The 16,368-nt window shown below is 41.3% G+C and overlaps 1 protein-coding gene across 3 annotated transcripts in view; it reads right to left on the reverse strand.

Moving 5' to 3' along the window:
• Window positions 1–16,147, reverse strand: part of erich3 (glutamate-rich 3) — a 30,885-nt gene extending 14,738 nt beyond the window's left edge. Inside the window, exons 1-8 of one of the 3 annotated variants that reach the window (XM_083554805.1) lie at window positions 15,930–16,147; window positions 13,814–13,907; window positions 9,650–9,775; window positions 8,797–8,868; window positions 8,528–8,656; window positions 6,279–6,440; window positions 5,807–6,001; window positions 5,474–5,651 (exon numbers count right to left, since the gene is read on the reverse strand). In XM_083554805.1, the coding sequence (XP_083410931.1) occupies window positions 5,474–5,651; window positions 5,807–6,001; window positions 6,279–6,440; window positions 8,528–8,656; window positions 8,797–8,868; window positions 9,650–9,775; window positions 13,814–13,907; window positions 15,930–15,949 (976 nt within the window). In that variant the 5' untranslated portion in view covers window positions 15,950–16,147. The remainder of the gene's footprint in view (window positions 1–5,473; window positions 5,652–5,806; window positions 6,002–6,278; window positions 6,441–8,527; window positions 8,657–8,796; window positions 8,869–9,649; window positions 9,776–13,813; window positions 13,908–15,929) is intronic. The other 2 variants (XM_083554806.1, XM_083554807.1) reach the window with 2 other exon arrangements.
• Between the last annotated feature and the right edge of the window lie 221 nt (window positions 16,148–16,368).

A 16,368-nucleotide genomic window follows, 5' to 3' on the forward strand; every position in this document is an offset into this window, starting at 1 on the left:
GCTGGTTGGTCCACCCCATCCTTAACCTAGAGACGTTAGCTCCCATTCCAACTAAACTATTGAAAGAAGTGTTACATGCAGCTGGTGAGCCTCTTCTAAATATTATTAACTCCACACTATCTTTAGGTCAGGTCCCTAAACCCTCTTAAGTTAGCAGTTATTAAGCCCCTCATTAAAAAAACCTAATTTGGATCCCAACACACTATTAAATTACAGACCCATTTCAAATCTCCCATTTATGTGTTAAAAGATAACTCTGCCCAGTTATGTTCCTACTTACAAGTGAACAATATCTTTGCAGAGTTTCAGTCAGGTTTCAGTCTCCATCATAGCACAGAAACTGCTCTAGATAAAATCACTAATGACCTTTCAGTTGCAGACCAAGGCTTCATCTCTCTGTTAGTTTTACTAGATCTTAGTGCTGCATTCGACACTATAGATCATGATCTTCTCCTGGTTTACTTACAGAATTACATTAGCATTCAGGGACAGGCATTAAGCTGGTTTAAATCCTACCTGTCTGATCATTACCATTTTGTAGATTTAAATGGAGGTTAATGCAGGTAAATGCAAGTAAATTATGGCATGCCACAAGGTTCCGTTCTAGGACCCCTGCTTTTCACAATATACATGCTTCCCTTAGGAAATATTATTAGAAGGCATGGAATTAGCTTCCACTGTTATGCTGATGATACCCAGCTATATACAGTGGGGAAAATAAGTATTTGAACACGCTGCTATTTTGCAAGTTCTTCCACTTAGAAATCATGGAGGGGTCTGAAATTGTCATCGTAGGTGCATGTCCACTGTGAGAGACATAATCTAAAAAATAAAATCCAGAAATCACAATGTATGATTTTTAAACTATTTATTTGTATGATACAGCTGCAAATAAGTATTTGAACACCTGAGAAAGTCAATGTTAATATTTGGTACAGGAGCCTTTGTTTGCAATTACAGAGGTCAAACGTTTCCTGTAGTTTTTCACCAGGTTTGCACACACTGCAGGAGGGATTTTGGCCCACTCCTCCACACAGATCTTCTCTAGATCAGTCAGGTTTCTGGCCTGTCGCTGAGAAACATGGAGTTTGAGCTCCCTCCAAAGATTCTCTATTGGGTTTAGGTCTGGAGACTGGCTAGGCCATGCCAGAACCTTGATATGCTTCTTACAGAGCCACTCCTTGGTTATCCTGGCTGTGTGCTTCGGGTCATTGTCATGTTGGAAGACCCAGCCTCGACCCATCTTCAATGCTCTAACTGAGGGAAGGAGGTTGTTCCCCAAAATCTCGCAATACATGGCCCCGGTCATCCTCTCCTTAATACAGTGCAGTCCCCCTGTCCCATGTGCAGAAAAGCATGATGCTACCACCCCCATGCTTTACAGTAGGGATGGTGTTCTTGGGCTGGTACTCATCATTCTTCTTCCTCCAAACACGTTTAGTGGAATTATGACCCAAAAGTTCTATTTTGGTCTCATCTGACCACATGACTTTCTCCCATGACTCCTCTGGATCATCCAAATGGTAATTGGCAAACTTAAGACATGCCTGGACATGTGCTGGTTTAATCAGGGGAACCTTCCGTGCCATGCATGATTTCAAACCATGACGTCTTAGTGTATTACCAACAGTAACCTTGGAAACGGTGGTCCCAGCTCTTTTCAGGTCACTGACCAGCTCCTCCCGTGTAGTTTTGGGCTGATTTCTCACCTTCCTTAGGATCATTGAGACCCCATGAGGTGAGATCTTGCATGGAGCCCCAGTCCGAGGGAGATTGACAGTCATGTTTAGCTTCTTCCATTTTCTAATGATTGCTATGGACAGTGGACCTTTTTTCACCAAGCTGCTTGGCAATTTCCCCGTAGCCCTTTCCAGCCTTGTGGAGGTGTACAATTTTGTCTCTAGTGTCTTTGGACAGCTCTTTGGTCTTGGCCATGTTAGTAGTTGGATTCTTACTGATTGTATGGGGTGGACAGGTGTCTTTATGCAGCTAACGGCCTCAAACAAGTACATTTAATTTAGGATAATAAATGTAGTGGAGGTGGACATTTTAAAGGCAGACTAACAGGTCTTTGAGGGTCAGAATTCTAGCTGATAGACAGGTGTTCAAATACTTATTTGCAGCTGTATCATACAAATAAATAGTTTAAAAATCATACATTGTGATTTCTGGATTTTTTTTTTTTAGATTATGTCTCTCACAGTGGACATGCACCTACGTTTCAGACCCCTCCATGATTTCTAAGTGAGAGAACTTGCAAAGTAGCAGGGTGTTCAAATACTTATTTTCCTCACTGAATCTAATTGAAACCAGACGATACACTCAATTGCCTCGGACAACTGAGTGTGTTGAAGAATTAAAAGACTGGATGACTCATAACTTTCTACCATTAAATTCTGATAAGATGGAGATTTTGCTTATTGGCCCAAAAACCAGTACACAGAAGCTCCAGCATTTTAACCTGCATTTAGACGGATGTTCTGTAACTACTAGTTCAACAGTAAAAGACCTGGGAGTTATTTTAGAGCAACTTGTCTTTTAAAAATCATATCAACCAAGTTACAAAAACATCCTTCTTCCACCTTGGAAATATTGCTAAGCTAAGAAACATGTTGTCTATATTTGATGCAGAGAATCTCCATGCGTTCATGACCTCCAGAATAGACTACTGTAATGCATTACTAGGTGGATGTCCTGCATCATTAATAAATAAGCTACAGTTCAGAATGCAGCAGCCAGAGTTCTCACAAGGTCAATAAAACATGATCATATAACCCCAATCTTCTCATCCATACACTGGCTACCTGTTAAGTTTCAAATCCACTACAAATTACTGCTACTTAATTACTAAACACTAAATGGTTTAGCTCCCAATTATCTATCCAGTCTTGTAACACACTACAATCTTTCATGCTCCCTGAGATCTCAAAACTCTGGAATTCTAGTAGTTCCTAGAATAGCAAAGTCCACTAAAGCTGGTAGAACATTCTAACATTTAGCTCCTAAACTTTGGAATAGTTTGTGACAGTGTTCGTGGCTCAGACACATTCTCCCAGTTTAAGTGTAGATTAAAGACGTATCTTTTTAGCGAGTTTAACACATAACACACATCACATCATAACCTTGTGCTCCAGAACATCTGATCACATGTACATTATCAACTTGTGCTGTTAATATCATGAACAGCAGCTACGCTAATTCCTCTCCATTGCTTCTCTTTCTCTCCCCGTCCCGAGGCTTCCTGAGGTTGCTCCAGCTCCAGTCATGTCACACCTTATGGAGATTGTGGACCTGTAAAGAAGTAGATGCTGCAAACATGCTGAACCATCTAGAGATGCACCAGTGCCAATTTTATCCCACTTCAGGTGGAGTTTGGACACTGGACCTCCTGGAGTGTTTAAAGGCTCTGGCATGGAGAAGCTGGTGTTGGATCTGTGATGATCTCAGATGTTGAGCTATTTTATGAGTTGCTCAGTAGCTCCTGGTTTTATAACCACAAATGACTGTAAAAGACTGTAGAAAGATCATCAGTCATAATCACACACTCCAGTGCTCATGTTAGTTCTCACTCTCCAGTGTTCTGTAGTGTTTAAAGATTATAATCACACTCTTGATGTCACCAAATGAGGATGAGGTTCTGCTTTTGAGTCTGGTTCCTCTCAAGGTTTCTTCCTCATAACATCTAAGGAAGTTTTTCCTTGCCACAGTCGCCATGGTGCTCATCAGGGAGTGTTTAAAAATGACTTTGTGTTTAAGTCAGTTTTGTGTTTGTATAAACGATAACGCATAAAAGGGCATTAATGAGAACATTAAAGAAGTTTCTTTAAAAAAGGAACTAAAAAGTTACTTTTAACTTTTGTGTGTGTGTAGTTTATACTGTGTGTGTGTGTGATTTATAGTATCTGTGTACTGTATAGTGTGTGTGTGTGTGTGTAGTTTATATTGTGTGTGTGTAGTTTATAGTGTCTGTGTACTGTATAGTGTGTGTAAAGTATATAATTTGTGTGTGTAGTGTTTGGTGTGTGTGTAGTTTATAGTGTCGGTGTAGTGTGTGTGTGTGTGTAGTTTATAGTGTCTGTGTAGTGTATATTGTGTGTGTAGTTTATAGTATGTGTGTGTGTAGTTTATAGTGTCTGTGTAGTGTATATTGTGTGTGTAGTTTATAGTATGTGTGTGTGTAGTTTATAGTGTCTGTGTAGTGTTCAGTGTGTGTAGTTTATAGTGTCTGTGTAGTGTTTAGTGTCTGTGTAGTGTTTAGTGTGTGTGTGTGTGTGTGTGTGTGTGTGTGTGTGTGTGTGTGTGTAGAATAGCCTTTATTTGTCACATATACATTACAGCACAGTGAAATTTGTTCTTCGCATATCCCAGCTTGCTTAGAAGCTGGGGTCAGAGCGCAGGGTTAACCCCCCGAACTTCTGCTCAGTAACCCAGTGCCTTAACCGCTGGAGCTACCACTCCCTTTATTTATTTATAGTATCTGTGTAGTGTATAGTGTGTGTAGTTTATTGTGTGTGTGTGTGTGTGTGTGTGTGTGTGTGTGTGTGTGTGTAGTTTATAGTATCTGTGTAGTATATAGTGTGTGTGTAGTTTTTAGTGTGTGTGTAGTTTATAGTGTCTGTGTACTGTATAGTGTCTGTGTAGTTTATAGTGTCTGTGTGTGTAATTTCTAGTGTCTGTGTAGTGTAGTGTGTGTGTAGTTTATAGTGTGTGTGTGTGTGTGTGTGTGTGTGTGTGTAGTCTATATTGTGTGTGTGTGTGTGTGTGTGTGTGTAGTTTATAGTGTCTGTGTAGTGCAGACATGGGCAAAACTACGTTGGGTTTATTAATCCCGAACGTAACCAAATTCTATTAATATAGGTATGGGTAAACCTTGTTAAATTTACCTTTCCCCTGTAATGCCCACATTTCCCCAAAAGATGTCGCACTTCAGCTACATTGACCTTGTTTGCGTGTATTACTCTCTTCTTCTCTTATGAGCCCTTTTGCCAAAATTAGCTTATCAAAGAAAAGTGGATAGTGAGCGCCGAGTGTTTAATAGGGAGTGGACAACAAAATATTTTTTTGCTGAAGTCCGATCAAAGGCTGAATGCCTAATATGCCAAGAAACTGTCACGATTTTTAAAGAGTACAATATCAGCCGTCACTTTGGACTTTTCAGCTGGTGTCCTGTCCTCTGTCCCCTGTCACAAGACCCTGAAACCGCACCACAAGGAGTGCAATTGGAACTGATCGATCTTCAGTCTGACTCCGTCTTAAAGGAGAAGTTCAGCTCTCTTAAACTGAATGACTTTTATGCTTCACTTAACTAAGCCATGTTTCCAAACCTCTGGAAGATGGCACAGTATAGTGTGTGTAGTTTATAGTGTGTGTATGTGTGCGTTATTTACAGTATCTGTGTAGTGTATAGTGTGTGTGTAGTTTATATTGTCTGTGTGTGTAGTTTATAGTGTATGTGTAGTGTATAGTGACTCACCTCCTTCTTTAAGTCTTCCTTTATAAACACAGAGATTTTCACCCCCACAGTGCTGCTGGAAAACCTTCACTTCGTCCTTCAGCTCGTTCAGCTCATGTGCCAGACGCACACTTTTCCCAAAGTACACCATCTTAACTACTACCGCAGTCTGAGAGCACACTCGCTGAACAGCACCTTCCTGTGGTGGAAGTCACATCAGTTCTAACTTAAACTCAGCTTAATTCTAAGCTCAAATTCAAGCTAAACTGAAAATAAACTCAGCATATAGATACTAAACACAAGCTGCCACATGTCTGAGGCCCAAATCAAACCAGGAGATTCTAAAACACTGACCTTTTTTTCTGGAGCATCACTGGGAGCCGTAGTGGGTCGTAACCTTCGACCCCACAGAGTCCCATTTTGCACATTGTCCTTCTTCTTAAGAGGGGGTACAGGGGTCACCAAGTTATTAATGACAGGAAGTCGATACGGAGAGGCAGAGTTGGAGAAATCTCTCAGCGTCAAGTGTCTCATCACATTTCTGTCCAACTACAGTGAAGAAATACAACACCACAACATTAACTACAGTTACAGTGTGTATGTGTGTGGTTGTGTGTATGTGTGTCTGTTTGTGAGTGTTTGTGTGTTTCTTCTCTGTCATGAAAGTATTGTTACAGCTAAAGCTTAATCTCTGACTGTTATAAAATGCTAACACTGGAGACTCCTCCCATACATATTCCATAAAGTTCCCCTCACAGAAGTTTTCACAACGTCACTAATTACATTTTCTTTTTTTCTGTATTAAATAACAGCATATTTTTCGCACCATGTAGCTGATAGGCTGCTCTCTGTTATTCCTTGATGCATGGTTGTGGGAATGAGACAAGTTTTTTTTGGTAGATGTCAGAGTGCTGGTGCTGTTCAGAGGCTTCAGTCGAACCGGACGCTCAGTTTTCTCTGGAGCAGTGTTTGGCCTAGATGAGCCAAACTACAACAACAACAACAACAACAAGGGTAAAGTAAGAATAACAATAACACAAACATTGAGGAACAGTAACACTAGTGAAAGTAACATTTACAGTAACAGTTACAGTCCAATATCAAACCTCCCCTTTATCTCCAAGATTCTAGGAAAGGTTGTAGCACAGCAGTTCTGCTCACATCTACTGAGGAATAACATTTATGAAATGTATCAGTCAGGATTTCGGCCTAATCATAGCACAGAGACGGCGCTAGTTAAGGTGGTAAATGACTGTTATTGTCCTCTGATCAGGGTTTTGTTTCTTTACTTGTTTTGCTCGACCTCAGTGCAGCTTTTCACACCATTGATCATCATCTCCTGCTTGCTGGACTGGAGAACGTTGTTGGAATAAAGGAAACAGCTCTCTCTTGGCTCTGGTCTTTTTTGACTGATTGCTATCAGTTTGTTGATGTAAATGGTGAGTTCTCCACACTCTCTGAGGTAAAGTTTGGTGTTCCATAAGGATCTGTCTTAGGCCCACTGCTTTTCTCTTTATATCTGCTGCCTCTTGGAGAAATTATTCATAAACATGGTATTCGCTTCCATTGCTATGCTGATGATACACAGCTGTATATTTCAGCAAAGCCAGATGAGCGAGATCAGCTTAACAATGTTGAGAAGTGTGTAAAGGACATTAGACAGTGGATGCTTGATAACTTTCTTCTGCTCAACTCAGATAAGACGGAAGTACTTTTACTAGGACCACATGCAGCTAGAAGCCAACTTTCTGATTATGTAGCATCTCTGGATGGTGTTTCTGTTTCAGTGTGTACAGCAGTCAAAGACCTCGGTGTGATTATTGACCCGAGTCTTTTCTTTGAGTCTCACGTGAATAATAATCCTTCCAATCAGTGTTGGGACTCAGACACAGTCTCAGTGTTCAAGTCGAGGCTGAACACATATTTATTTAGTGGAGTCTTTAGTCAGTAGGTGTTTGTGAGGTAAAGGAGCAGATCTGGAGGGATCATGGATATGGAGTGTTTGGTGAACTGGGATATTTGGATGCTGTCGTCTCCTCACTCTCACACGTTCACTCAGATTTGTTGATGGTTGTGTGGTGGGTCGTCTCTTATTCCAGAGATCCTCATGTCGGTGTTTCCTTCTGCTTCTCCCTTTTAGTTCTGCTGCTACAGTGAGTCTTGCCAGAGACCAAACTGGTTCTCTCTTAAGTCTGGTTCCTCTCAAGGTTTCTTCCTTATGCCATCTCGGGGAGTTTTTTCTTGCCACAGTCACCACCGGCTTGCTCATCAGGGACAAACTTATGCTTATAAAGAACATCTTATTGTCAGGAACTTCTGGTTCCGTGGCGCGCACTTCTGGGTCAGCGGCCATCTTGCTGTTTTTCCCGCACCTCCCGTTATTTAAAGACACACAAAACTTTAGCTCGGGGCCGGATTATCTCACCAGTTTCCTATAGTCCCTGGGATTATTCTTGCCACCCTGCCTGCTCTGGATTCTGTTCCTGTTTCTGTTCCTGCTCCTGTTCCTGACCCCTGTTCAGCTCTGCTTCTGTTTTGAACTCTGGACTGTTTTTGGTTTATGTTTTACTCTGCCCTGTATTGCTCAGTTTGCTGGCTAATTTTAATTTTGTTTTTGTCTTTCCCTGCATCGCCCTGTTTGTTGGTGTTTCATACCTTGGACTGTTTATTGAACTTTGTTTTTGCCTGTGCCCCATTAAAGCATGTTTTTTCCTTACTCCCTGTCACATCCAGCATTTGGGTCCTCACTCACCCAGTCATACCCGCACCTCAGAATTTTCTGACAGAATAATCTGGCCGTGCACCCGAGATTCACTGACATTCATTTTTATCACCAAATTATCTGCTTTGAGACAATGTTCATTGTTAAAAGCTCAATACAAATAAAAATTAATTGAATTGAACATGAGCAACAGTAACATGAACACACACACACACACACACACACACACACACACACACACACACAGTAAGTCTAGATTACAGCCTGTCTCATGCAGAGGTGTGTCTGAATGTCATGAGGTTTTCAGGACTCTTTGCAGATGGATGTGTGTGAGATGTTGGCGTTCTATGTACCGAGTCAGTGGAATCAGATGCCTCTCTCTCTGGTTCAGAATGCTGAGCTTGTGAACTCCTTAGGCGGGTTGGGGGACGTGGCGTGAGGATGATGATCTGATCATCCTCATACCTGTTACAGCGCTCCACCTAACAATAAACTTTCATCTTTATTGTGTTATAGTTTAACTGATTGAACATTAAAATGACACAATCATGTTAATGTTACACACACACACACACACACACACACACACACACAATACATCACACATGTAAATGTGAGGCACCTTGACTTTATTCACTTGCTCTCTCCGGGAAACGTCCTCCAGTTTTCTCCTGATCTCTGTTTGATGCAAGCGCTGATCACAAACAACAACAAAATAGACAATTATTTAACACCACAATATATCTCCTAACTAATATTACACAAAACTGATCGCACATGTCTCTCAGACACCCTGCTTATATCCTTAGACCCCACTGCATCTTCCTCAGACCCTACCTCATGCCCCTCAGGCTACACTGCATGCCCCTCAGGCTCCACTGCATGCCCCTCAGACACACTGCACATCCCTCATACCCCACTGCATGCCCCTCAGGTTCCACTGCATGCCCCCTTAGACCCACTGTACGTCCCTCAGACCCCACTGCATGCCCTTTACACCCCACTGCATGCCCTTTACACCCCACTGCATGCCCCTTAGGCACCACTGCATGCCCCTCAGACCCACTGCACATCCCTCAGGCTCCACTGCATGACCCTCAGGCTCCACTGCATGCCCCTCAGACCCACTGCACATCCCTCAGGCTCCACTGCATGCCCCTCAGACCCCACTGCATGCCCCTCAGACCCACTGCACTTCCCTCAGGCTTCACTGCACATCCCTCAGACCCACTGCATGCCCCTCAGACTCACTGTATGTCCCTCAGGCTTCACTGCATGCCCCTCAGACCCACTGCAAGTCCCTCAGACCTACTGCATGCCCCTTCAGGCTTCACTGCATGTCCCTCAGACTCACTGCATACCCCTCAGATTCCACTGCATACCCCTCAGGCTTCAGAACCCCCTCATGTCTTCTCAGATCCCCTACATGTCTCCAGATCTTGTGTTTTCCTTTGCTGTACTCTGTAAATCCTCACCTCCATGTCCAGCACTCTGTGGAATATGGCCTGAGCAAGACATTCCCGTACGTGTCGCTGTTGATCTCTGAGTATAATCTTATACCTGAACTCCTTCTCCGACACGATGCGCCCACTCCTGCTGATCTAATACACACAGATTAAGGTAAGTAAGTAAAAAGTTAAGATGATGTTTTTATGCAGTAAAGACTTGAATCTACAGTACTGGTGTGGTGCTGTGGTGATTTGGTGATGTGGTGAGGTGTAATTGTGGTGATGTGGTGATGTGAAAAAGAGGAGGCGCTGTTGAGCCGTGTGATGTAGCTTCCTGTTGTTGATTTGTTTGCTGGGAATTTTGTGTTTGTTTCGACGTTTAAATTTTTAAAGTTTTGTTTTTTTCTCTCATCACTTGAAAATCTCAAAATATTGTTTTGATTTCCTGTATTCTCTACTTTCCGTTGGCTCCGTTTCTTTTTTTTTTTTCTTTTGGAAGAGCGCTTTATTCCCTGTTCGAGGGTTTGAAAGCAGTGAGTGGAGGCCATTCTCATCAGAACTTCGAACACACACTACAGTAACCACATTAAGGTACGTAATTTCTCTGCTATGGCGAACATCCAGCTCATTTAGTGTGTAAAGTGTGACATGTTTATTCAGTCTTTCTCTGTTGCTAGTGACAATTTTATCTGTGAGAAGTGTAAGTTAGTTTGCTCTTTGACGGAGATCTTATCATTAGAGGAGCGCATCCAGAGTCTAGAGAGAAGTAGTGAGTGCGAGAGCAGTCCAGGTTCTGCAGGGGAAAGTCTGGATGCCCCAGGTGTGTTCATTTTTTCATTTGTATTTATACACTGTGTTGTGTATATACTTGTATACTATAGTATGTCTATTAGTCTATTCTTATATATTTGCATTTATTTTTTATTTTTTCATGCTGCTGTAACAAAGAAATTTTCCCACTGTGGGACGAATAAAGGTTTATTTTATCTTATCTTATTCAGTTGTGTTCATTCTAGATTTAATTGGAATTAATCAGAATGTTATACACTCTTGATTTATTAACATTTGGATAAAAAAAAAAAAAATTTCATAATTCCACAGTCTGAAGCTATGAGATTATCAGATTATCAGATTACTTCTGATATCTTTTAAAATCTGCCACAGTCACTGCATTAGTACCTCACCAGGTTACCGTGTTAAACACATTCACATCAGCTACACCAGCGAGTTTTTTGAATAATCTTCTGGAAATTACGATATTAATTAGATGTCCGTCTGACCCCGCAGAGCTGGACTGGGATTTTTATCAGAGATTAAAAATCAGCACAGTGGTATAATAATCATACACACACCTTAAAACAGACCACTCGGAAATTAGAACGTAAATGGTGTCAAACTAAATGAACAGTATTTCAAATAGCATGGAAGGAGAATCTCCTGAGTTCTAGAAAATCTCTTAGTGCTGCTAGATCAGCATATTTCTCCTCCCTCATAGAAAATAACAAGCAGAATCCTAGATTTTTATTCTGTACTGCAGAAAAATTTACAGGAAATAAAAGCACTGCCTCACATGCACACCATCAATAGGTAGTAATGATTTCATCAACTTTTTAAATTATACATTAATTTATTTAAATCCAAACTATTTTATAAATAACCCTGTAGACAGCAGTGTAATTATAACAGACCATCAATTACAAAGCTTTACTCCTATTCAAGAGAACGACTTCATTTCATTTATTTCCTCGTCAAAATCATCAACCTGCATTCTTGATCCCTCGCCTACAAGTTTCCTCAAACAGATCATTCCAGAGGGAATTGAACCTGTTTTAAAAGAATAAACTCTTCCATTAGCACTGGTTTTGTACCTAAATCCCTCAAACTGCAGTATCAACCCCCTAATTAAGAAACCTGACCTTCACCCTGTCAGCTGTCCAACTACAGTCCAATATGAAACCTCCTCTTTATCTCCAAGATTCTAGAAAAGGTTGTAGCACAGCAGTTCTGCTCACATCTACTGAGGAACAACATTTATGAAATGTATCAGTCAGGATTTCGGCCTCATCATAGCACAGAGACGGCGCTAGTTAAGGTGCTAAATGACTGTTATTGGCCTCTGATCAGGGTTTTGTCTCTTTACTTAATTTGCTCGACCTCAGTCCACACTCTGAAGTAAAGTTTGGTGTTCCACAAGGATTGGTCTTGGGCCCACTGCTTTTCTCTTTATATCTGCTGCCTCTGGGTGAAATTATACATAAACATGGTATTCGCTTCCATTGCTATGCTGATGACACACAGCTGTATATTTCAGCAAAGCCAGATGAGCGAGATCAGCTTAACAATGTTAAGAAGTGTGTAAAGGACATTAGACAGTGGATGCTTGATAACTTTCTTCTGCTCAAATCAGATAAGACAGAAGTACTTTTACTAGGACCACATGCAGCTAGAAGTAAACTTTTCCGATTCTGTAGCATCTCTGGATGGTGTTTCTGTTTCAGTGTGTACAGCAGTCAAAGACCTCGGTGTGATTATTGACTCGAGTCTTTCCTTTGAGGCTCACGTGAATAATATCACCAGGATCTCCTTCTTTCACCTTAGAAATATTGCTAAAATTAGAAATATGATGTCGTTACATAATGCAGAAAAACTAGTAGATGTTTTTGTAACATCTAGATTAGACTACTGTAACGCTTTACTGTCTGGGTGTTGGAGTAAGTGCAGAAATAAGCTTCAGTTAGTTCAGAATGCAGCAGCAAGAGTCCTCACTAGATCTAGAAAATATGATCACATCACCCCTGTTTTAATCATCTACACTGCTCCCAATTCCATCTCACACTGATTATAAAATACTACTACTGAGGTATAAAGCACTTAACGCTCTCACACCGCAGTATCTGAGTGAACTTCTGTACCAGGATGATCCTCCACGCCTACTTAGATCAAAAGGTGCAGGCCATTTGTTGGTTCCCCAAATAATGAAGACTCCAGCAGGGGGCAGATGTTTCTCTTATAAACCCCACAGTTATGAAACAACCTTCCAATCAGTGTTCGGGACTCAGACACAGTCTCAGTGTTCAAGTCGAGGCTGAACACATTTATTTAGTGGAGTCTTTAGTCAGTAGGTGTTTGTGAGGTAAAGGAGCAGATCTGGAGGGATCATGGATATAGAGTGTTTGGTGAACTGGGATATTTGGATGCTGTCGTCTCCTCACTCTCACACGTTCACTCAGGTTTGTTGATGGTGGTGTGGTGGGTCGTCTCTTATTCCAGAGATCCTCATGTCTGTGTTTCCTTCTGCTCCTCCCTTTTAGTTCTGCTGCCAGAGTGAATCTTACCAGAGTCCAAACTGCACAGTGACATTAACTTTCATACAACAATCAGGAGACTTAATAATCCATATCCTTCTCTTTCTGAAGAGGGTTCTTCTCTCTTCTCTCTCTCTCTCTCTCTCTCTCTCTCTCTCTCTCTCTCTCTCTCTCTCTCTCTCTCTCTCTCTCTCTCTCTCGCTCTGTTGAGTTAAACATGCTCCTGAGGTTCCAGTGATCACTGTTCCTGTCCCTTTTCCCTACTCGGATCTTCCCACTTCGTCCAGGCCTGCCTCTGGATAGTGTTCTCTTTGATTGGAGGCGACTCTGTGCAGCTGGAGATGTTTCTCATCAATGCCCTGGGGTTCTAAGAAATTACAGAGTAACACAAGAGCTTTGAGGATGGATTTTGATGCTAGTTAAAGTCAACAGTCTGCTACACTGACTCAGGACTACAGTTTGCTCTGATCTTCATCACTGCACCTCAACATCATTTATCTGTAATAAATGGACATTTGGTGGAACCCAGATGAGGATGAGGTTCCCTCTTCAGTCTGGTTCCTCTCAAGGTTTCTTCCTTCTGCATCTCAGGGAGTTTTTCCTTCACCACAGTCTCCACCGACTTGTTCATCAGGGACAAACTTACACTTATAAAGAACATCTTCATTTTTATCACCACATTATCTGTGTAAAGCTGCTCTGAGACAATGTTCATTATTAAAAGCGCAACACAAATAAACATAAAATGAATTAAATTGAATGTGATGATGTGGTGATGATGTAATGATATGGTAATGATTATGTGGTAAATTCTCATTGTGGTCATGTGGTGATGTACTGATGTGTTGGGGTGGGAATATGATATTGTGAATATGTGATGATGTACCAGTCCAACTCTCTGCAGATGTCTCCGTATTCTTGCGTTGTTAAAGTATGCAGTCAGGTGTTTGTCTGTCAGACTGTTATAAGCGCCAATCAGCCTTAAATCGAAAACACACACATGCATGCGCACACACACACACACACACACACACACACACACACACACACACACACACACACACACACACACAGGAGGTATTTTAACAGGTTAGATTTTACACATTTGAAACCAAACCAAATCAACCAAACATCATGAACTTACACAAACTAAAAAATAAGTTGAGCAGAAAGCATGTGTGTGACGTTGCTCCTGGCTGTAACGTCCACTTGCTTTTCTTTTTCTGAGTTTTTTAAATAGTAGTTTGTTTTCCGGACTTCTTGTGTGTGTAGAGGAGCTTCAGTTAGTGGATCAGTTACAGGTTTCTGATTACGGATGAACAAGACACTTAACACTCACATGCCCTCGGTACCTGGGGCTCAGAGAATTCTTTTTTAAAGCTGATTGTGTGGGGGTAAGGATGGCACTGGCCTTTTTGCTGGGGAGTTGATAAAACAATTAAAGCAATTTAAATTTACTTCATTACATTACCTCTTGAAATAAAGACATCTCTTTTTATTCTAAAACATACTATTTACCAATATTATTCACTAATTCTAATAAAACTGACCTACTGATGAATATGATGAATACTGAGTTCAACCCTCAGTGAGGTTTTATTGAATTTACTGAAATGACAAAAATCAGTATTCAGAGTCACAGGCATTTGAATAATAAACCCTAAAGAAAATTCTTAATTCAATAAATATCCCACTAATACACATTATTATTAATATCCTTTTAATGTCTCATTTCATCCAGAGGACATTAGAGAGACAAATCTACATCACATTAACTGTGGAGTAATCTGGAGGAGGAGTTAAAAAAAAAAAAAAAAACACACTGAGCTTAAACATACAGCAAATGTTGGTGTTTAAATGTGGCAGCTGACACTTTTACTCAAAGCAGATCTGGCAACCATGCAGGTGAGTACTACACACAGGTGAGAACTACACACAGGTAAGAACTACACACAGGTGAGGTGAAAACTACACACAGGTGAGGTGAAAACTACACTCAGGTGAAAACTACACACAGGTGAGGTGAAAACTACACACAGGTGAGGTGAAAACTACACACAGGTGAGGTGAAAACTACACACAGGTAAGAACTACACACAGGTAAGAACTACACACAGGTGAGGTAAAAAATACACACAGGTAAGGTGAAAACTACACCCAGGTGAGGTGAAAACTACACACAGGTGAAAACTACACTCAGGTGAAAACTACACTCAGGTGAGGTGAAAACTACACACAAGTGAGAACTACACACAGGTGAAAACTACAAAATGTCCAAACTACACTCAGGTGAGGTGAAAACTACACACAAGTGAGAACTACACACAGGTGAAAACTACAAAATGTCCAAACTACACACAGGTGAGAACTACACACAGGTGAAAACTACAAAATGTCCAAACTACACACAGGTGAGAACTACACAAAAGTCTGAACTACACACAAGTGAGAACTACACAAAAGTCAGAACTACACACAGGTGAGAACTACAGACCAGTGAGGTGAAAACTACACACAGGTGATTTGAATAACCTGAAGGTGAATCTGTTTAAGCAGTTTTGTAACTTGACTCTGAACAATATGAACTTTCACTGCTGAGACACTGAAACACTCCGAGACCAACAAAGAAATGTCTGGTGTTTATGGTCTTTAGTGTAATGCGTTTAAAACAACTAAGTTTCAGCCCACATTTACAACAAAACACCTCAGTAACACTGAGTAAGATGTGTGTGTGTGTGTGTGTGTGTGTGTGTGTGTGTGTGTGTGTGTGTGTGTGTGTGTGTGTGTGTACAGTACTGATTATTTAAACCTTCATAAAGGTTATAACATTTTCAGAAACTCTGAAACACACTTCAGTTCCACCTGCAGCTTCAGGCTCTAATTCCCCACAGTGTATATTCATCTCCAGAGTAACAGCCTATACACACACACACACACACACACACACACACACACACACACACACACACACACAGATTGTGCGCAGTAAAAGCTGTACTCACCCCGGAGTTAAATGGCTCATGTTTTTTATCAGAGCTGCAGATTCCCGTCACTGATGCGATCTGTTAATACACACACACACACACACACACACACACACACACACACACACACACACACACACACACACACTCACTTACTCACTCACTCACTCACTCTCTTTATTCCGCTGTACAGAGACACAGATCTGATGTGCAGCCTGAGCATGAGTTGCACTGATGACAAGCGGTGTTGCCATGGAGACTCACGTGACCATGTCACGCTCCCATTTCGTTACCAGGAACACACACACACACACACGCATACTAACACAGTGTATATACGCACACACTGTCCCTCCCTCTTACACACATAATTATATGAATTATTGAATGATGTGAACTTGGAGTAAATGTGAGATTGAGGTGAACCCTGAGGTAAACCCTGTGTGGTAGAAGCTCA

The sequence above is a fragment of the Silurus aristotelis genome, assembly GCF_946808225.1.
Source record: "Silurus aristotelis genome assembly, chromosome: 11".
NCBI classification, from domain to species: Eukaryota; Metazoa; Chordata; class Actinopteri; order Siluriformes; family Siluridae; genus Silurus; species Silurus aristotelis.